The 19,690-nt window shown below is 45.9% G+C and overlaps 1 protein-coding gene across 1 annotated transcript in view; it reads left to right on the top strand.

Annotated features, from left to right (window-relative positions):
• Positions 1-15,440: 15,440 nt before the first annotated feature.
• Positions 15,441-19,690, top strand: part of USP12 (ubiquitin specific peptidase 12) — an 80,207-nt gene continuing 75,957 nt past the window's right edge. Inside the window, exon 1 of the mRNA XM_068526753.1 lies at positions 15,441-15,666. Within this exon, the coding sequence (XP_068382854.1) occupies positions 15,619-15,666 (48 nt within the window). The 5' untranslated portion in view covers positions 15,441-15,618. The remainder of the gene's footprint in view (positions 15,667-19,690) is intronic.

Raw genomic sequence — 19,690 nt, 5'->3', positions numbered from 1 at the left:
TAAGCATTGATTCTGTTCCCCAAGGACCTACCGAAAAGGTGTTCATAAGAGTTACCATGTGTTGAGTCCTTGCTCCATGCAGGCATTGTGCTGGGACAGAAAGCAAATTCTGGAAAGGCTGGAGTGAATTGGCATAGGGGAAGCAGAGCAGACAAGGTAGCTAGGGGCTCAAATTGTGTGTTTCTAAATTCAGAGCGCCTTTCAGCAGTGCTGTATAGTGCGATTTTCCTCTTTCCACTGATGTATTTTGAAATTGTGATTGATAGATGCATTCTTTTTGAAGCTCAGCAATCCAGGATTCTTTCTTGTACTTTCGTCTAAATTATTCTCTTAAATTGCTTCACCTGGACTGTCCCTTTGTTCTATGTTGAGAATATTGATGTCATAAAAATCTTATTCATCACATGCTGATATTAATTCTGGAAAGTAGTTACTCTGAGGTACATCTTATCTTACTGACTCACATCCAAACTCATTATGAGACAATAGAATATGAAGTATGATAAAAATACAGTAATTTATCAGCTATGACCTGGAGATATTATACATGACTTAAGCTACCAATAAAGTCAAATGAAGGATTCATTAGTGTCACTTTCATAAACTAACAGACTGACATTAAAACATCATCCCCTTTTAGACTAACAACCTTTGGAAAATTCAATACTCAATATAGTCAATAAACTATTGATTGACGACACATGGAAATAACCGTTCTTATTTATTCTCCTCTTGAACAGGAGAAAACTCTTCACTTCCAGTTTGAACAATCAGTAAGGTGAACTTTCAGTCCAAATTAAACTATCCTTCCTGGTGAAATTCTTTCATAAATTTTTACGCTCCTTTCTGGCTTCTTGAGTAATCAACCTCACCATCTTTTTAATTGAGAATTATAGATAAAAGCATGACTCAGAGCTTAATATAAATCCTACACATTGTAACTTTGAACCAATATTGCAAATTAGATTCTCTGAGACATTTTTTTTTTTTTCATGTTGATGCACTATAATGACACAAATAATATCAGTTCAGGATATAAGAACTACTTTTCATAGGAAAATTGGTTATAGGGCTTTGAACTACCCAACCAGTTCTTGAATATGGAAGCAGTATCGTTTCTGTAGTACCATGCAATTGTAAGAAGAGATGGTGAAGCATAAAAACAACTTAAAAAGAGACAAACTCTATAGTGTTGATCGCTATTAAAAAATAAAATAAAAATTCTATATTGCAAAAATGTGGCATTCAAACAAAGCAAACTACAAATTTGTAAAAATAAATATTTAAGACAAAAATATAGAGAGCTCACACAAATAACTTAAAAAACTATAGGACACCAACAGAAGCGTGGGCAAAGACTTCGGATACATAATTCACAAAAGAAGAGTTACCAATAGCTAATGAACTTAAGAAAAGTTACTCTCGAAAACAAAGAGATGCAAATTAAAATGCACAGTGATTTTTAAATATCTCATATAAGCAAATATTTTAAAATAATGCACCATTAAATAGAAGTGGTTGGAGTGGACAGCCTTGCTTTGTTCCTGATCTTAGGGGGAAAGGATTTGGTCTGAAACCATTAACTGTGACGCTAGTCACATTTTTCAGATGCTTTTTTTTTTTTTTTTTTCAAACTCCCAGTGCATCTCTCAGGTGCTCTTTTATTTTTCAATTTTTAAAAAAATTTTTATTGGAGTATAGTTGCTTTACAATATTGTGTTAGTTTCTACTGTACCTCAGATGCTCTTGATGGGGTTGAGAAATCTTCTTTTTATTCCAAAATTCCCTTTTGTTCTCTATTTTGACAATAATGCTCAAGGTTGGCAACAATGCCACAAGACACACACGATACTCTGCTGTGGGAGTGTAAGTCTGCACACTCTCTAGAAATCAAGTTAGCAATATATATCAAATATTTTGTGCCATATTTTATGTCAGTCCTTTTGTTTCTATGCAGTTGACCTAAGAAAGTCATCTGATATATGGTTAAAGATTTATTTACAAAGATATTCATTGGAATGTTATTCACAATAGTGGCAAATTGAAACTAACATAAGGTCAATATTGGAGGATGGTTAGGATAATTATGGCCAAACATAAAAGAGAATAATATGCAACCATTCAATTTCAATTTACAGAGGCTTTTTAATGCCATTCGAAAATGCTTACAAGTGGGGCAAAAGTATGATAAAGACCAGATCTGGCCCAGGAACTTGGTTTCAGAGTCAAGGAGGTGCGATGAATGGATTTGAAGTGACAGGGCTCTGAGATCCTGATCAGGGACATGATGTGGGGACCAGAGATTGCGTGAAGACCCAAAGTAGGGTCACAAAACCATAACTCTGCATTCAGTGGGGGAAGAGGTAGAACGCAATGTAGGGAAAAAGAAACAGTCATCAGCGAGGAAAGGCAGAACGTGGAGGCGACAGAGACCACACTGCTTTAATACGGAAAGCAGAATGTTCTCCTCCGTAAGTCCGCCCATCCTCAGCACCAGAGTAAGATCCAGCACTCCAGAGCAGACTCTTTTCAAACTGCAGACGAAAAAGACTGGAAGGAAATACACCAAAACGTTAACCGTGATTTTTGTCTGAATGGTGGACTATGGATGATTCTAATTTCTTTCTTCATGCTTTTACATGTTTTCAAAGTTTTATAATGACAGAGAAGTATTTTTAAGAATTTCCGACCATAGAAAATCAGCTTTTTAATTCCCTGTGCCAAGTTCAGAAACATACTATAATGGGACAAAATAACTAAAAGATGGCAAGACTTCAGGGTGCATCCTCTTAATCTCCAGGCCAATTGCCAGTTGCTTTATAGATGAACTTTCTCCCCAAGTGTCCTCAAGGCACTGCAGTCACCTATGCCGAGTTGAAACTGTGTCAGATATGTTTCCTTAAACAGTTGTTTCAGGTTTAGCAGTCCATGGGCAGTTTTTTAAATAACTAGTCTTAACATATTCATTCAGTCATTCACTGTGTTCCCACTAGATGGTGAAAGTATTACAAAGACGAAGTAACTATGTCTACATGTCTTATGTTCAAAGTCCTTATGTGGCACGTAGGCTAGAAGCAGAACAAATGAGCAAAGCAGGAGTTTTAGAAAAGCAAAAGAATACTCCTGCCTGAAGAGATCAGGGCAGTCTTCACAGTGGAGGTGACATTTGGACTTTACCTTAAAGTAAATGGGGTTCCAACAGGTAGAGAGGGGAGGATGCCATGATCTCCCTGAGGGCAGGAGCTATATTTATCTTGTTCACTACTTACTCTGTAGCTACTAGCTCGTTCCTGGTGCTTAGTAGGTGTCCAGCAAACATTCATTTAATGAACATTTGTGGGCAGGGTGGAGAGAAGAGACACATAATCAAATTCTCAGCGGTGGGGAAACAGGTTTATTCATACAAAAGCTACTTTTCTTTTGTGGAAGGATAAGCCGGATGAGGAGCAACATTGGAATTTAAACTGGAAAGTTATATACAGAGTCCAGGTATGCTAGACTAAGGAGCACACAGTAGGTAATCATGATGGTGGACTGGAAATGTTCATCTGGAGTGGTTTTCAAAATCAATGGAATAGATCAAAAGTAAAGAGACCAAGTGTAAATCTATTAAAAGAGTATTGGGGAGGGACTTCCCTAGTGGTCCAGTGGGTGAGACTCCTTGCTCCCAATTCAGGGGGCCCGGATTCAATCCCTGGTTGGGGAACTAGATCCCGCATGCCGCAATTAAGACCCAACACAGCCTAAATAAATATTTTTTTTTAAAAATAGAGAATTGGGGAAATGTGGATGCAGACTGTATTTGATGTTAAAGAATCATTGTTTTTTTAAAATTTATCTTATTTACTTTATTTATTTATTTATTGGCTGTTTTGGGTCTTTGTTGCTGCACACGGGCTTTCTCTAGTTGCATGTCTAGTTGATGTCTGGATTTACTTCAAAATCATCCTGGAGGGTCCAGGGGTAGGGGCACCGATGAAACAAGGGTGGCTATGTATTGATAACTGCCAAACTGGAGGACGGCAAAGGAACTTTCTGGGGTGATGAGAAAGTTCTATATATTGATTAGGGGTGGCAGTTAAACAAGTATATACATTTATCAAAACATCGTACACTTAAAAGCCATCCATTTTACCATGTGTAAATTTTTTGTAGAAAAATTGGGTGATGGGTAAATTGGGTTGACTTTACTATTCCCTCTACTTTTGTATATGTTTGAAAATTTTCATAAAAGAGAAGAAGGAGAAGAAGGAAGAAATCTACTGCAGTATTGGAAGCAGGAAAGTTACTTAAATTAGAGCGGTGGCATGGAATGAAGAGGGACAGATTAAGAGTGACACCTTTTCAGGTTCAAACAGGTGATGGATCGTTGGGTGGAGCAGGGTTCTGCCTCATTGGAGCACTCACCCAGTGTTGCAGAACTGCAGTTGGGTTGGGTTGCTTTAACCCAGGCATTAAAAGGAGACAGCACAAAATAATTTATTCGGTATTGTCTGACGCAGCTCCCATTTTCTGCAACCAACTTCATTATCAGCATCACCAAAATGCCTACCTGATATTCTCACCCACAAAACTGTCGCTCCATCATCTCTGAAGGAAAAAAAAAGACAGTGAGAAGAAAATTTCTTGTATGTGCTTTGGCTATAGGATTGAGCCTTTCTCAGGCCATTTCATAGTAGACCCAGGAGGAAAGGTATTTAGGGCTTTCCAGGGTAGGCCTAATCCTGAAGAGGTCTGGCCTGGTAATTACTGTGCCCTGAGGGCCTTCTTCTGTTGGAACTATGTCCACGGGATAGACCATATTGCCATTTTCATGTCTGTTGATTTGTTTTTATTTTAATATTTGAATGGGAGCAATCTGGGAATATTTTCGTACAGATTTGATATTACGATGACTAAAAATGACTATCAGTGGTGCTTAATGTAAGTGTTAGGGGGCAAGAATGGTTGAGGAAAGTTTCCATGACAAGGCTGGCTGATCCTGACCCCGCACTAATGTGAACAGGTTCTAACGCGGTGTGTGCCCAGGGGGGCTACTCATCCACGGCTTTATGATAACATTCTGAATTACATTCAAACGAGTTAAACATACTGCCCCAGAGATACGCTGACAGGATGGAAAGAAGACATTACCAGAGGCAGCTCTGGCCTGGAGGTGGATCATTCCCCTAATCCTACCAAATGGATGCATTTACCCAGCATCTGTTCCTTGCTTCTTCCCTTCTCCTTTTTTCAGAACTTAAATTTATTATCTTCTAGTTCTGAAGATCAGAAGTCTGACACATGTCTCACTGGGCTACACTCAAGATCTGGATGGGGCTGTATTCCTTTCTGGACACTCCAGGAAGGGGTCCATTTCCTTGCCTTTTTCAGCTTTGAGGGCCCACCCCCTTTCCTTGGCTTGTGCCCCCTTCTGCCATCTTCAAAGCCAGCATCCTAGCATCTCCCTGACCCCGCTTTCATCAACACATTTTGCTTCTTCCCTTCTGACCGAATGCTTGCTTTGGCCAAGGTGGTCTTCATCCCTCAGACAGCCTTGTGCCTCAAGGGGACAGCCCAGCTCTGGGGGTGAGCCCGCTTGGTCAAAGCAAATCCCATACCTCTACCCCCCGGCCAGTGATCTGTTCAGAAACTAACTTATGTCCATTTCCTCCCCTTAAATGTGAACTGCATGAGAACGTGGATGGTCATCTGCTTCGCCAAGCATCTGGAACAGCGCCGGGCACATAGTTCTCACTTAATAAATGAATTTATCTTTCCCATTCCTCTTCAGCAAACTTTAATTGATCACCTACTTTATGTCAGGGACTCTTCTGAGTGCTGGGGATGAGAAGATATATAAGACTCCAGGAGTCTAGCAGGGGAGACAGACGATTCCCTAACGATGCGCCGTGATAAACACTGCCATGAAGTTGCAGGGAGAAGGCTGAGTGGGCACCACCTGCAGGAGACGGGCAAGGCTTCGCAGCACCTCCGACAGCCAGCAGATGGTGGAGGATGAGCGGAGTTTCGCCAGGTGAAGAATTAGGGCAAATGCAGCGACCACGCAACTTGTTGCCTAAGCCAGGACACTTGGGAGAGTGAAAGGAAGGCTATTAACAATTACACTGAACAACAGGTGTAAACAGAGACTGTTCTGGGCAAACCAGGCCACACGCTCCCTCTTGGCGGGAGGAGCAATGTGGGCGAAGGCAGAGGTGGCAGAAGCCCGTGGGGAGAGGGAGACCTCGGTGTGTTGGGATGAGGAGTGGGGCGCGGTTGTGGGGGAGCTGGTGTGGCAGGTGGGGGCCAATGCGAGGGACCTGTCTTGGCAAGCAGAGAACTTCAGCTTGGTCCTCCAGCCCTGGGGACCTGTGCAGCTTCTCGGCAGGAGAGCACCAGGCCCAGATTTGCATCTGGGGACAACAGCTCTGGCTGTCCCAGGGAGAGAGGCCCAGAGGGACCCAGACTAGAGAAGGGAGACCAGAATGGAGGCTGGTGCGGTGGCTCATTAGGGGATGCTGGGCCCTGATCTCAAGCGGGATGGGAGGGTGGGTCCCAAAGGAAACACATACACTAGGTGTTCCTGAGGTGGAACTGATGGAAGGGCAGAGGAGGGAAAGCAGAGATGGGTGATGCTCAAGTGTCCAGCCTCAGTGACTGGTGGCTCCTGCTGGTGACACGCAGAAAATGACCTCAGCTGCTTGGCAGACTCAGAGTCGTCGGGGAGCAGGTACAGGAAGCTGAACCTCGCAGGGCCAAGTGCCCAGCCAAGCGGGCAAGCCAAAAGCTAAGTCACTCGATCCAAAGGGTCAGCACAGGTGGAAAAGAGGGAGACCAGGGAAGTCTGTGAAGGAGAAGCACTGAAGCAGATGGGCAGAGGGGCAGGAACCGAGGCCTGGTTTCAAGTTGAGCCACAGGCATACCTGGCGTGTTTGTAGCCTCTGCATCCCGGTCATGCTTCAGAATGGAGCAGGAATCCCCAGGCAGACCCCTGGGAGCGCTGAGAAGACAGCGCCTAAGGGTGGCAGAAGAGGCGAATCTGTAGGCAAGTCAACATAACGGAAGTGATCTGTGAGGCCAGAGGGCAAAGGAAGTCAGTATAAAGGAACACTGGCATTATCTATAAGTCCTTGGTGAGTTTTTTTAATGATTGTTTTTTATTGTGCTAAAATATATAGAACATAAAATTTACCATTTTAACCATTTTTAAGTGTACAGTTCAATGGCATTAAGTACATTCACATTCCTGTTCAACCATCACCACCGTGTATACCGGAATCCTTTTCAACAGCCTCGACAGAGACTCTGTACTCATTAAACACCAACTCTCCGTCCCCCCTCCTCCCAGCCCCTGGCTTCCACTCTTCTACTTTTTGCCTCTAGGAATCTGACTATTCTAGATACTTCATGTGAGTAGGATTATACAGTATCTGTCCTTCTGCTACTGGCTTATTTCACTTAGCATAGTGTCCTCAAGGCTCATCCATATGGTAGCATGTGTCAGAATTTTGTTCGTTTTTCAGGCTGAATAATATTCCATTATATATATTTGCCAGAGTTTGTTTATCCACTCATCCGTTGATGGACTCTTGGGTTGTTTCCACATCTGGCTATGGTGAACTCATGACTCTTTGAATCAAGCAACCATACACGGTTCTGACTGAATCATCTTGTTGAGGAGAAAAGAGGAAAGAATCCAGGGAAGCCGCCAGGCACTCTTTTATCTCACTCATCATGGGGGCCAGCTGTGGTTCTGAGTCCTTCTGTGCAGTATCTCATTTAATCTCCCCAACAACCTGATGAAGTAGGGATCTTCCCTTCGTATAACGAGGAAACTGGAGCTTAGAGGGTAAAGGGCTTGTTCAGGATCGCAGACTGGACATCCTCTGGGGGTGGAGGGGAGGGATTCAGCCAAGGCGACACCCTAACTCTTAACTTGAAGCCCATTGGTATCTCAGAAGTCGACTACTACTAACAACCGTAGAGCTTTATAAAATCTGTTTTTCCCTTACTTATCATTTTCGTTGTCTATTTCCTATTTCTTAGTAATGATTGACAATGGAATCCTCAAAATAAAAAGCTCCTTGCTGCTTACAGGCAGCAAAGACAAGGAAGCAGTTCCTCTGGGGACACTGTGTGCCCAGGTTGTCAAAAGGAGCAGCCCTGGGCTTGAGCCTTGGAAAGATGGGCATGCGTTTCCCTGTTACCTGGAAGACCTATTAAAAGAAATTCTGGTATCATCTGTCGTTTGTGTATCCTCAAGTTTTGTGTCAGAAAGCAGATATATCTGCTCCTATGTGTAACTGTTGTTAAAAGGAAAAAAGAGTAAAATTTCTACCACGCTTAGTAGAATTGACCAGAGGGAATTGGGAAAGGCTAAAGGAAAGGGGAAAAAAAGCCCTACAAAAACACCCAGAAAAGGTTAAGATGCCTGGGAAGATGAGCACTCTTCCTGTGCTGGGGAAAAGCACAGGACTGTGCTGTGGACAGGTGTTGGGTAATGGTGGTCATGTGATCATTGATTACGTGATCACGTGAGGAACTGGGATCACTTCACCTCTTTTCTGTTTGGGCCTTGAGGATGGAGCGCCAGGAACAGAGAGGATTTTCTGAGTTCACCTCCCTTCTTCCCACCTCTCATTTCCTCCACAACCTCTTCCTTTTGACAGAGCGGGAGAAGCACCCATGGTTAGCCCTCTTGAAGCAGGCAAACAAAAGCTTGCCCTTCTGTAAAGAGACTTGTATCTTTCTTAACTTGCAGAGTCTGAGCCAATGCAGGCAGAAGAGCCCAAACAGAGTCCTAAGGAAGGAAGTGTCAGAGTTCAAGTGTGTGTTCTATTTAGGCAGAGACAGACCAGAATTGAACTGGGCTCGCACTAAGTTACTTAAAAAAATTTTTTTTTTTTGGTTTGGATTGTGCCTAGTAATTTAAAAATATTGTCACATAACTGTCTTTTATTTAAGTTTTAAAAAAATTCAATTTACTTAATTTTTGAAATAGTTATACATTTGCATGTTTCCAAACTCAAAAAGCATAAAAAGTATGCAGTAAAAATTCTCTCTTCCATCTTGTTCCCCAATTCACCCATTCCCACTTCCACAATCCTGGGAAATCACCATGAACAGTTTCTTGTTATGTCTGACAGGAGTTTCTGTATGCTAAATCTATTTTGGAATTTTTGCTTTTGTTTAACATTGCTATGCTCTGCTGTTTCAATAATTTTTAAAAAGAAGAAGTGGGAGCCATGCCTGTTTGTCTGAAGTGACGACAGAGCTTGTGTGTCTCAGGAAACCCCCAGGGGGTACACTGCCCCGTACTAGGTGCCCTAGGCAGGCTCCTCAAGGTCAAGTGCCCAGGAGGCCCGGTGGGCCGGAAGATGCAAAAATGGCAGTAAAATCACAAGTTAGAGCCAAACGTTTACAATACAAACCCCAAGTGTATGGTTAAACTCTGGTAAATCATATAGAAAAACCACCCTGACATTTTTGAGAAGTAGGTTGTTAAGGAGAGGGCAGGATGAAGTAAGAAGCTGTCTCCAGAGGAAAAAACCTAAAGGCACAATAAAGAAAATCAGAGCTGTGATTGGGGAAGTTGTAGATGCTTGAGGCTTTCTGGAGTCCAGAAAGTACATTTTCTTTTCTTTCCCTTTTTTTCTTTTTTTTTCTGATGAACCTTCTTACAAGAGCTGAGCAAATGCTGAACTGAAAATGGGAAACTCCAGACCGAAGACAGTCAGAGAAACAGCAGAGTATCTGCGAGTGCTTTGTGAGACTTCACATTCATTGTGTTGATTAGTCAAGATAAATCAGCTCTATGTACCAGGATTCTTCTGTTTTTATTTGCTCCGGAGGCGGACATACTTAAAGTGTAGGTGTTTATCAGTTTCCGTTCATTCACTAACATTTATTTATTGAGCACCTACTGTTCTTTCTCAGGCCTTGGGGACAGAGCTCTAAGATAGACAGGGTTCCAGTTCTCTTGAGCTTACACGAGAGGAGGGGATCTGGTGGCATCAGGGCCAGAGGAGGTGACCCTGTAAAGGAGGGGGAGTGTTCCAGGGAGAAGGAACGGCCAGAACAAACGCTCAGAGGTGGCATGGAGCTTGTCGGTGCTTGAGGAATAAGACAGAGGCAAGTGTTACTTAAAAGACATAATTATGTTACTCTTTGAGATTTTCCAACTTTTCCCTTTGGATCAGGTGACCCTACTCTCTAGTAAGGGGTAGCATTTTGGATGACCCAAAGAAGAAACAATCACTTTCTTCTCTGAACCCTTATAATACTATAAATCACACAACTGGTACTTAAAGTGATTTGTGTACAAGTCTTCTCTCTCAACTAGATGGCATGCTTTTTTACTTTTTCCTTTTTTTTAATTTATTTTATTTTTTGGCTGCATTGGGTTTTCGTTGCTGCACGCAGGCTTTCTCTAGTTGTGGCGAGCGGGGGCCACTCTTCATTGTGGTGCGTGGGCTTCTCATTGTGGTGGCTCCTCTTGTTGCAGAGCACGGGCTCTAGGCACACGGGCTTCAGTAGTTACGGCACGTGGGCTCAGTAGTTGTGGCTCGCGGGCTCTAGAGCGCAGGCTCAGTAGTTGTGGTGCACGGGCTTAATTGCTCCACGGCATGTGGGATCTTCCCGGACCAGGGCTCGAACCTGTGTCCCCTGCATTGGCAGGCGGATTCTTAACCACTGCGCCACCAGGGAAGTCCCAATGGCACGCTTTTTGAAGGAACAAGCTTCTTTGTTCCCTGTTTCCCACAAGACTTCACGAGTCGGAGGTACTCAACAGATATGTGTTGACTAAAAAAAGCAATTCAGATGCACATTGCTGAGTAATTACATGGCTAGAATGGATCATGTTTGTATCCAGGGTTGTCGCTTTATGGCTCTGTCTCTCTCTGTTCTCCCCTTTTCACAGAAGAAAGGGGTGGCTGATGGAAGCATCTGAAAAGGTATCCCCTTCTCAAGTTAAGCTCAGCAACTTTTGCACTTTTCCTAAACAGCCGGGATGCTCCCCATCATCCTCCCCAGCCTCCTGTAGTCAGGCCCTGCTTAGTGAGCAGCTAAGTACAAAAGAAAATACTCCAGTTTACCTCTGTGCTCACCAGAAGTCAAGGTTTTCTCCCCAGGTACATACCTGTTAGTTTGATGTCTCCTTGGGATTCTCTGCCATGTTTAGCCTCAAGAAATTCCAGGGTGGGAATCCAAGTGGAGATTATGAAGAACAAGGAACAGGTTTTTAGGTAGGCTGATTCTACCACTTAGTACTGATGGATATGATGGTAGAGGTTCCAGAAATCATAATCCCTGCTGGTGTCACTGTGGGTCAGATTGTCCCCTTAACATTCCACACTCATCTCCACAAACTCCACAGAACACTCAGTGCCGCAGCCTTAGACGTACCCCTGGCTCCTATGGGTCAGTGCATGTGACTTTCCCTCTGCCTTCCCCTCCCCTGCCACTGTCCATCCTATTCTTCTGGATTGTGAGGCTGTCCTCAGCTTGTCCCTCCTGCAGGCAGGGTTAGTCTCACCCGCCTCAGAGCTGACTGCACTTAGTTCTCCATTCTCCCAGCTCATTTTCCATAAAACTCATCTGTCTACCCCAATGGACTGTGTGCTCCCTGAGCGCACAGATTTCTCTTAATCATCAGTAGATGACCAATAGATATGTTTTAATGAATGAACTCATTTTTCAGTTTTAAATAGAATGTAAAGGGGCTGTGCCTTTGGCCCTCTTTGAAAACCTAGATTTAAATAACGACAATGTTTTAGATACATTAGCTATATGCCATGCTGCCCGGCAAATCAGAGTCATATATCCATAGGGCATATGCTTTGATTTTACTCATCTGAATTAGAAATCAGCCTTGAAAAGTAAGTCACTGATTTGTTGATTCAAACCAACAAAAGAACATCACTGTTTTGATTAACATCCACCTCTGGACAGCTGGATGACGTTAATTAACGCCACCAAGCAGGTTAATTCATTCAGCCGTCAACGAGCAGGGTAGAGAAGGGGAGAGACCCTGGGTTTTCAAGTCAGAGTGTCTGGGCGTGGCCCCTGGCCCTGCACTGGCTGGGCAGGGCCGTGGTGAACGTGGTAAAATGAGCACAAAATGATCCAGCTCCAAGGGCCCTGGGAGGTTACATTAGAAAATGCATCTAAAATACTAATCAGGCGACTGGCACACGGCAGAGGCTTGTTACATCAGAGAGTAAACTGGCAGCCTGAGGGCTGTACTTGCCCATCCTGACTTTTCAAATGTTGATACTGAATGTCCATTCAAAGCTCTCCAGTCTATGCTGAGTGCCAGGCACTTTTCTAACTGTGTCTCGATGTTTTATCCTTGTCACACCCCTCTGGGGTAGGCATAATCATTACCCTTATTTTCCAGATGAGGGAAGTGAGACAAAGAAATACTTATCTGCGTTTATTTTGTAGCTGTAACCTGGTCCCAAAGGAGTGAGTGCCTCTCAGCCTCCTTCTGTTAGAATCAAAATGAGGTACTTTGACTTGAGCTGGGTTAGCAGGGTGGATACAAGTGTGGCCTCTGGAGCTGGGTTAAAATCCTTGTTCCATCATTTATTAGTTGTGCAACCTTGGGAAAGTTATCTCTGTGCCTCCGTTTCCTCATCTAGAAAATGGGGACAGTAATAGCACCTACTGCACTGGGTTGTTACGGGGATTTGAGAAAATGCTTGCTGCACGCGTAATTCCTTGATAAGCACTCCCTGTCACTGTGGCTGTCTTATGTGCCTCTCCAACCGCTCTCCACCACATCCTTCCTCGCCCCATCAAGGGCAGCATTTCACTCATTGATGTCAGCTGGTGCAAACCCAAATGGCTTCGGGGAAAAGAGAGGTGGCAGAAATATATGAAGTGACACGTGGTTAACTGGAGACAGGAAGAGAACAGAAAAGATGAAGTGGCTTGCAAGGAACCGGACCGTAAAGGATTGTGTAAAATTATTCAAACAAAACCATTTAAAAACATCGTGCTAACCAAATGGAATAAGCTTGCCCTAATTTGTTTACTTGCTTGGTCCCTGAAGTTTTCAGGGTGTAATTTGTAGCTGATACACTCAGGAAGGCCTGAAAGAGGTCAGTTGTACACAAACTCATCTTTCCCTACGTACAATGAAGCTCTTTGTAAAGCTGATACGGCTGCAGGTAAAAACTGTATTCTAAGTCCAGATGATCCCTTTCAAGCTCTGGGGGCACAAGTGTGACATTTCAGCTATATCTTATCTTCATCTGCATTACATATGGTAAAAAACAAACAAGCAAACAAAAAAACACCCCAGTGCAGCACCTAGCACGTGGAAGATTCTCTCTTTACCTTTGTGCCTTTCCACTCAACCTTAACGCTGGGGGGGCGAGGCATTGGGAGGTTTGCTATTAGGATCTGTGTTATCACCTGTGAACTTATTTTTTAAATTTTTAAAAATTTTAAATCTTTTGGCCACGCCACGCGGCATGGGGGATCTTAGTTCCCCGACCAGGGATCAAACGTGTGTCCCCTGCATTGGAAGCGTGGAGTCTTAACCACTGGACTGCCAGGGAAGTCCCTCATCTGTGAATTTAGATGGCTATAACATCAACTAAACACAACTTCAGATAATTCTACCAGAAATCCATTTAGAAAAGCCCTTGTTCTTACATACACTTACGTATAAAGCTGGTGGCCTCTGTCCCATGGACAAGGAGAGATCTTGGTGGGCAGCCGAGATGGAGATGGGGCTCAAATTCTGGCACATTAGGCCTGTTCAACGGGACAGAATGACAACTAGACTTTCATCCAAATAGATGAGACAGACAGGGTCCAGTCTGTCATGGGCATGGCAACACTGGTAGGAGGCCCAGGCATGCCCTGGAGGTCTAAGCAGGATGGAACATAGCAAGAAACAGCTCAGGGGGGTGATACTTCCAAGTCTAGGCAGGGGAATGGGTAGGTGAGCACCCCAGCTACTTGAATGTGTGGTTCTGGCACATTCTAGCACTGGCTCGGGTATCAGGGCAAAGAGGGAAGTCCCGGCTTCCAGGGAGGCAGGTGCCTGGAGCAGCAGGCCAGCTACTATGGGACTTGGCTATATTCTGTTTGCAATTTTGTTTCCCCCAAGCAAGCTTATAATGGAAATCACTATGGAAACAGCATGCATGTACCAGAAATCTATTTTTCACCTAAATTTTGTTTGAATGTTTTGTGTTTTAAATGTTTTGAACTGAAGAGTTAAGGCATATCTGATTTTAGAGAGCCGTCTGTCATTTATCATTTCTGCCCCACTGAAATGGGGGAACCTAAAGAAGCATCCCATCAGTTCTTCAATCGTGAAAAATCACAAGCTTTCTAATACAATAATTTATAAAGTTATTCTACTAACTTGAACTTCTTTCTCAAATAGGAAGAAACGAAGCTGAGCTGTCTGGCACGAAGAACAGGGTGCAATGATGCATTTTATCAAAGCGGAAAGTAGGAACTATCCCCCCTGGCTAATACTGCTTCAGCATTTCTCACACGACATTTTTCTTACTTGCGGGACTCCATGTCCCTGGGAATAACATCATCACTGCTGGGTTGAGATCCTTCCCTATTTTGCAACTCAACTTTCAGAACAAGTATATTTAGATACTATATTTATAACCAAATTCTAAATTTATGGCCAACAAGCGGGCGGAAATCAGCTTCGCCCCCTTCCCCATAATTTACTTTTCTTAATTCAAGGAGCCAAATATAGTTTCTTCTTTGTCTCTTTCACTTTTAATTAATTAATTTGTCTTTCGCTAAATTACGGTGTTCTGACTCAGGTTATTCACCCAATGTATGTAAAAAGAAACAAACCACCTTACATTTTAGGTGCTTGGGACGTTGGATGACCCGGGCTATTTTAACCGTTCAGAAGCAGGTTTCCTCCCACCGCACCCAGAATTATCGAGATCACCCCCTCAGTTTTCTGTCTGGGCTAGCTGTTCCCTCGCCCTTGGTAGAGGCTGCTGGTCAGCCCCTTCCAGGATTGACGCTGGTCGCCCCGAGCACCCTTCTTGCCCCTCTCGCGGAGAGCGGGCTCTAGGACCGCGAGGGCCGCGGGCGGGAGGCGGTGGCCCGCCCGAGCCCCGCCCCGGCCGAGCGCGGGGTGGAGTCGGCGCGGGAGTTCCCCGAGTCGCGCGCTCCGGAGCCCGGGAGGCATCCGCGGGGAGTGGGGGGCGGGGCCGGCGCGGGGAGTGGGCGGGGCCGCGAGGGAGTGGGCGGGGCGCGCCGCCGGGCCGCGCAGCTGCCAGCAGGCCGGGCATTAGGGCCTTGGCGGAGCCCGCTCCCCAGCGCACTGGGCGGGGTGGGCGGCGGGCGGCTTCGCGGGCAGGCGCGGGCCCCGAGGCAGCGGCTGCGCCCTGCGCCGGGGAGGAGCCGGGGGCGGGCGGGCAGCCGGCAGGCGGGGGCTGGGGCCCGCGGCAGGGAGTGCCGGAGCGCCGGCGGCGATTACGGCAGCGGCGGCTGAGCAGGCTCGGTGCGTGGGTCCACAGCGGCTCGGGGTCCGCCCGCTGGCTGCGGTGCGAGCGGGCGGCCCGGCTGCCCTCCTCCCCCGCCCGCCGCCGCCGCCGCTGCCGCTGTGATTGGGTGGAAGATGGCGCTGGGCGGATGGAAATCCTAATGACAGTCTCCAAATTCGCCTCCATCTGTACCATGGTAGGTGCGGCGGGTGGCCCTCGTCCCCGCCCTCGCCGCCCGCGGGGCCTAGCGCGGGGCCGTGGCCGGGAGGGGGCGGCGCGGGCCGGGCGGGGGCGGTTGGACGGCAGGGCGCGAGCGAGCGCGGAGCGGCCCCCGAGGCAGGCGCGCGAGGGTGGCCGGCGGGGGCGGCGCGGGTCGTCGGTGCCTGGGCTCGGCCGCGGGTCCCCGCGGCGCCGGGGCGGAGCGGAGAGGCGCCGGGCTGTGGGCGCGCGAGCCGGGGCGCGGGCCCGGCCGGGGCCGGAGGTGGAAGCACGCGAGCGGCGCCCGCGTTTCCGTCCGGCGGCGCGCGGGTTCGGGCCCGGCCGGCCGGGCCGGGAGGGTCCCCGGCGGGCGAGGGGCTGCGGCGGGAAGGCAGGGTCCCCTTACCGGCGCGAGGGCACGGAAGTCGGCTCAGGTTTCCTCCCCGCGCCTCTGGCGACGCCGAGTCCCCGCCGGCGCCGAGGGGAAGGGGGTGTGTGTGAAGGTGGAAACTTTAAATAAGTGCTGTCGAAAATTTCCCCCTTTTCTCCTGAGAGGAACAAGCTCTCCCGTTTCCAGCCGCGTGTCCAGGTGGCAGTCTTGTCTTTGGGAATCCACGTTGATCTTGAAAATAGCTTAAGCATTCCTGTCATTTGTTTACTTGAACGCCCCAGACGCATCAGTGTGTGGCTTGAAGTGTTTCTGTGCAGGAACTGACGGCAAGGGTTGCTGTCTGTGTTTTACTGGGGCTTTTAAATCGACTTTAAGGGAAAAGTGCTAATACCTGTGGAAAAGTCCCGAGTTGAGCAAAACGTGGGTGCGTTTAAATCTTGGTGTTTTGTGGTTGGTCAGTTTTCCACACTGGGGGGCGAATTCGTTTCATTATTAGCTCCTTATGACTTACATCTTGCGATCTTAAGTATGAGCCATCACAGAAAAAAAGTTATTTTTCACCACGTGGGCCTATTGATGATGTTATTAAAGACTTCTGAAATCTTTCCTTCTGTTTTACGTCTATCAGCCCTTTTTATGCGTGTGGGAGATCCCCCCCAGCAATCTTCCATTTAAGGGTGGTACGTTTCATATACCTTTCTTTAAGGAGCGGTGAATCAGATCGAAAAGATGCTTTAGAAGCAGATTCTGTACTGCACGCTGAGGAACAGTATAAAAATGGCTGAAATCAAGTGGGATTAAAATCTACAGTATTAAAGACATCACACTGAAGAATGAATCATGAAGAATCCATTTCCTCAAATGGATGTTTGTTTTTCTTGCACAATTCATATTTTAGGAACCATTGATGTTAAAGGGACTGTATTTTTTAATTTTATTTTTTAAAAAAATTTATTTTATTTATTTATTTTTGGCTGTGTTGGGTCTTCGTTGCTGCGCGCGGGGTGCGCGCGGGCTTTCTCTAGTTGCGGCGAGCGGGGCCTGCTCTTCGTTGGGGTGCACGGGCTTCTCATTGCGGTGGCTTCTCTTGTTGGGGAGCACGGGCTCTAGGCGCGTGGGCTTCAGTAGTTGTGGCTCACGGGCTTCAGTAGTTGTGGCTCAGGCTCAGTAGTTGTGGCTCGCGGGTTCTAGAGCACAGGCTCAGTAGTTGTGGCGCACGGGCTTAGTTGCTCTGCGGCATGTGGGGTCTTCCCGGACCAGGGCTCGAACCCGTGTCCCCTGCATTGGCAGGCGGATTCTTAACCACTGCGCCACCAGGGAAGCCCAAAGGGACTGTAATAAAAGGATTTCCAAGGGTCAGGTAGATTAATTATTTTTAGATATGCCAGTTATTATTCTCTTTCAAAAGGAATGTGATAATTAAGTCTTTGAAAGTGATAATCTTACCAGATTGCTGAGCTACACAGATTGTCAGGTCATAGTTCACTGTCAAAGTCTAGAGTTTCTGGAGTGATGTGTTGCTCTTCACTGTTTCATCCACTCAAGTATATCAGGTATACATTTAGCACGTACTACGTACAAGAGAGTGTGCTGAGTGCTGGGGATACAGCAGTGATCAAGACAGTCTCTGCTTTTATAGTGTTTACATTCTAGTTAAGAGAGACAAACAATATTCACATAAACGTATTAATATATGCTCTAATCAGGTTAAGAAAATGAGGCAGAGAGAGATTTGCCAAGTCAAACACTGAGTAAGTGGGATTTTGATCTCAAGAATTTTAGACTCCAAAACTCTCTCTAGGGCTTCCGCCCAGGTGCATTCATTACATGCGGGGTGTGTGTATTGTTGGCAGATAGGGAAACATCAGTGCCCGGCCAAATGAGATTGCTCCAAAAGTAGTGTTAAAATTGTATGTGCCTGTGTTCATATTTGAATACATTCTGATGCGCTCCCAAGGTAGTGCTAAGTATATCAAAGTATCCTACAATCTTATTCTTTAAAGAGAACTTCAGTCTGTCTTCTGAGATACTACAAAATTGACAATCAAGAAAAGCAAAGGTATTTATCTCTGTGCCTTTGTAGGTTTCTGACCTGGTCACCGCTGTCTCTCAAGCAGGTAGCCTTCCTTGAATAATCTTAACCCTGTCCCTCCCCACCCTCCATCCCCCTCATACAATTTCACAGCATTTTTGTGATCTCAGTAGCACTTACCGTACTTGCTGTGTTGTAAATTTTTCTCTTATCTCCTTATTAGATTCTGAAGGCCTTAAGTGAAAGGACTATCATTTATTTCTGCAGTTTGGTGGTGCACTACCTTCTGCATACAGTAAAAGTCTCCCCGCATCCTTCATTTCTTCTGCTGATGTCTAGCGGGAGTAAGTTTGGTTAAACATGCCTGAGATGGGGGTGGTGTGTGGGGTGATGCAGAGGAGAGGGGCTGGTCCTAATGGGAATGATCTCTCAGAATCAGCAGCTGTGAAAACGCCTATAATGAGTTGCCGTTTTATTCTGTAAGTAATAACATTGACATAATTTTTTCACATGTCAACACAAGGTACCTGGGCAAATAGCAATACCTTAATAGGATTAAGTAACTGTTAAAAGCAAATCCCTTTCGATGTGTCTTTTTCTAGATCACAGTTGTTCCTCTGACATGGGAACATCAGTTAAGTTTGTTTCTTTTAAGTTAGTGTTACCGGCTGACAGGGTGAGTGATTATGTTTAGGTTACAACGAATCAATTTGCAGGGTACCTCTAGAAATGCCTCTTGTTGTTTGCCCATGAAATAATTTCAGTATCACATGGTGCTTGTTTTGCTGGTGAAGTAGCTTCAGACTTCAGGGCCTGGCACAGAGTAGCTACCTAATATTTAATATTATACTTCATAATTGTGAAATAATGGGAAAAGTGACCGAATGCATGTAGAAGGATGGCCTGTGTTTTGAAATTGAAGTGGAAGTTGTAGAGCAGCTTGTGGTGGCCCAGGACTAGAAAGTGACCGTACGGGTCAGGGTTGTTAGGAAGCACAGCGCTGGGGGCTCCACGGATGTGAGAAGCACCCTCGCTTCCTGTTTGGGTTGTAGGAGTCCTGGCGGGGAAGGGCTTGCAGGGGAGGGGGTTGGATAAAGGAGAAGTCGTTGCAGGGGAACGTGGTCGATCATGGGGTGCCCTGGCTCCTTGCCCACCCCCAGTCACTGGGTGTCAGCTAGATTACCTAGAACATGGTGTCACTGAAGCCAAGGCCACAAGTCTGCTGCTCCGTGGGTCTGACAGGTTTGCTTCGAAAAAGCCTGTACCCAGTACAGCACTCTGCGCGTGGGAAACTTTAAGCTGACTGTACTTACTGCAGGAAAGTCACAGGTGAGACTGGCTCTTTGTCCTTTCTTATTGTTTGAGTCTCACTGGGGTCACTCACGCAGAGTCAGATGCGTGTGTGGTCAGTGCAGTTTATCACTCCAGAGAGAGGGGCGGGAGGAAAACCTCAAACCCGTGGCGCCTTGCTCCTCGGGGTGCGGGGTAGGCTCTTCATGTAGTCCGAATATGAGAGTAAATGATAGCAGCCCTTGTTCCTTCTCGAGAAATAGGGTGGGTGTGATTCTTTTATTAGCGAAATATTTAATTAATTTTTAT

The sequence above is a fragment of the Eschrichtius robustus genome, chromosome 18 (genome assembly GCF_028021215.1).
Source record: "Eschrichtius robustus isolate mEscRob2 chromosome 18, mEscRob2.pri, whole genome shotgun sequence".
Taxonomy (NCBI): domain Eukaryota; kingdom Metazoa; phylum Chordata; class Mammalia; order Artiodactyla; family Eschrichtiidae; genus Eschrichtius; species Eschrichtius robustus.
The sequence above is the reverse complement of the archived record's forward strand: the minus strand, read 5'-3'. Positions and strand labels throughout refer to the sequence as shown.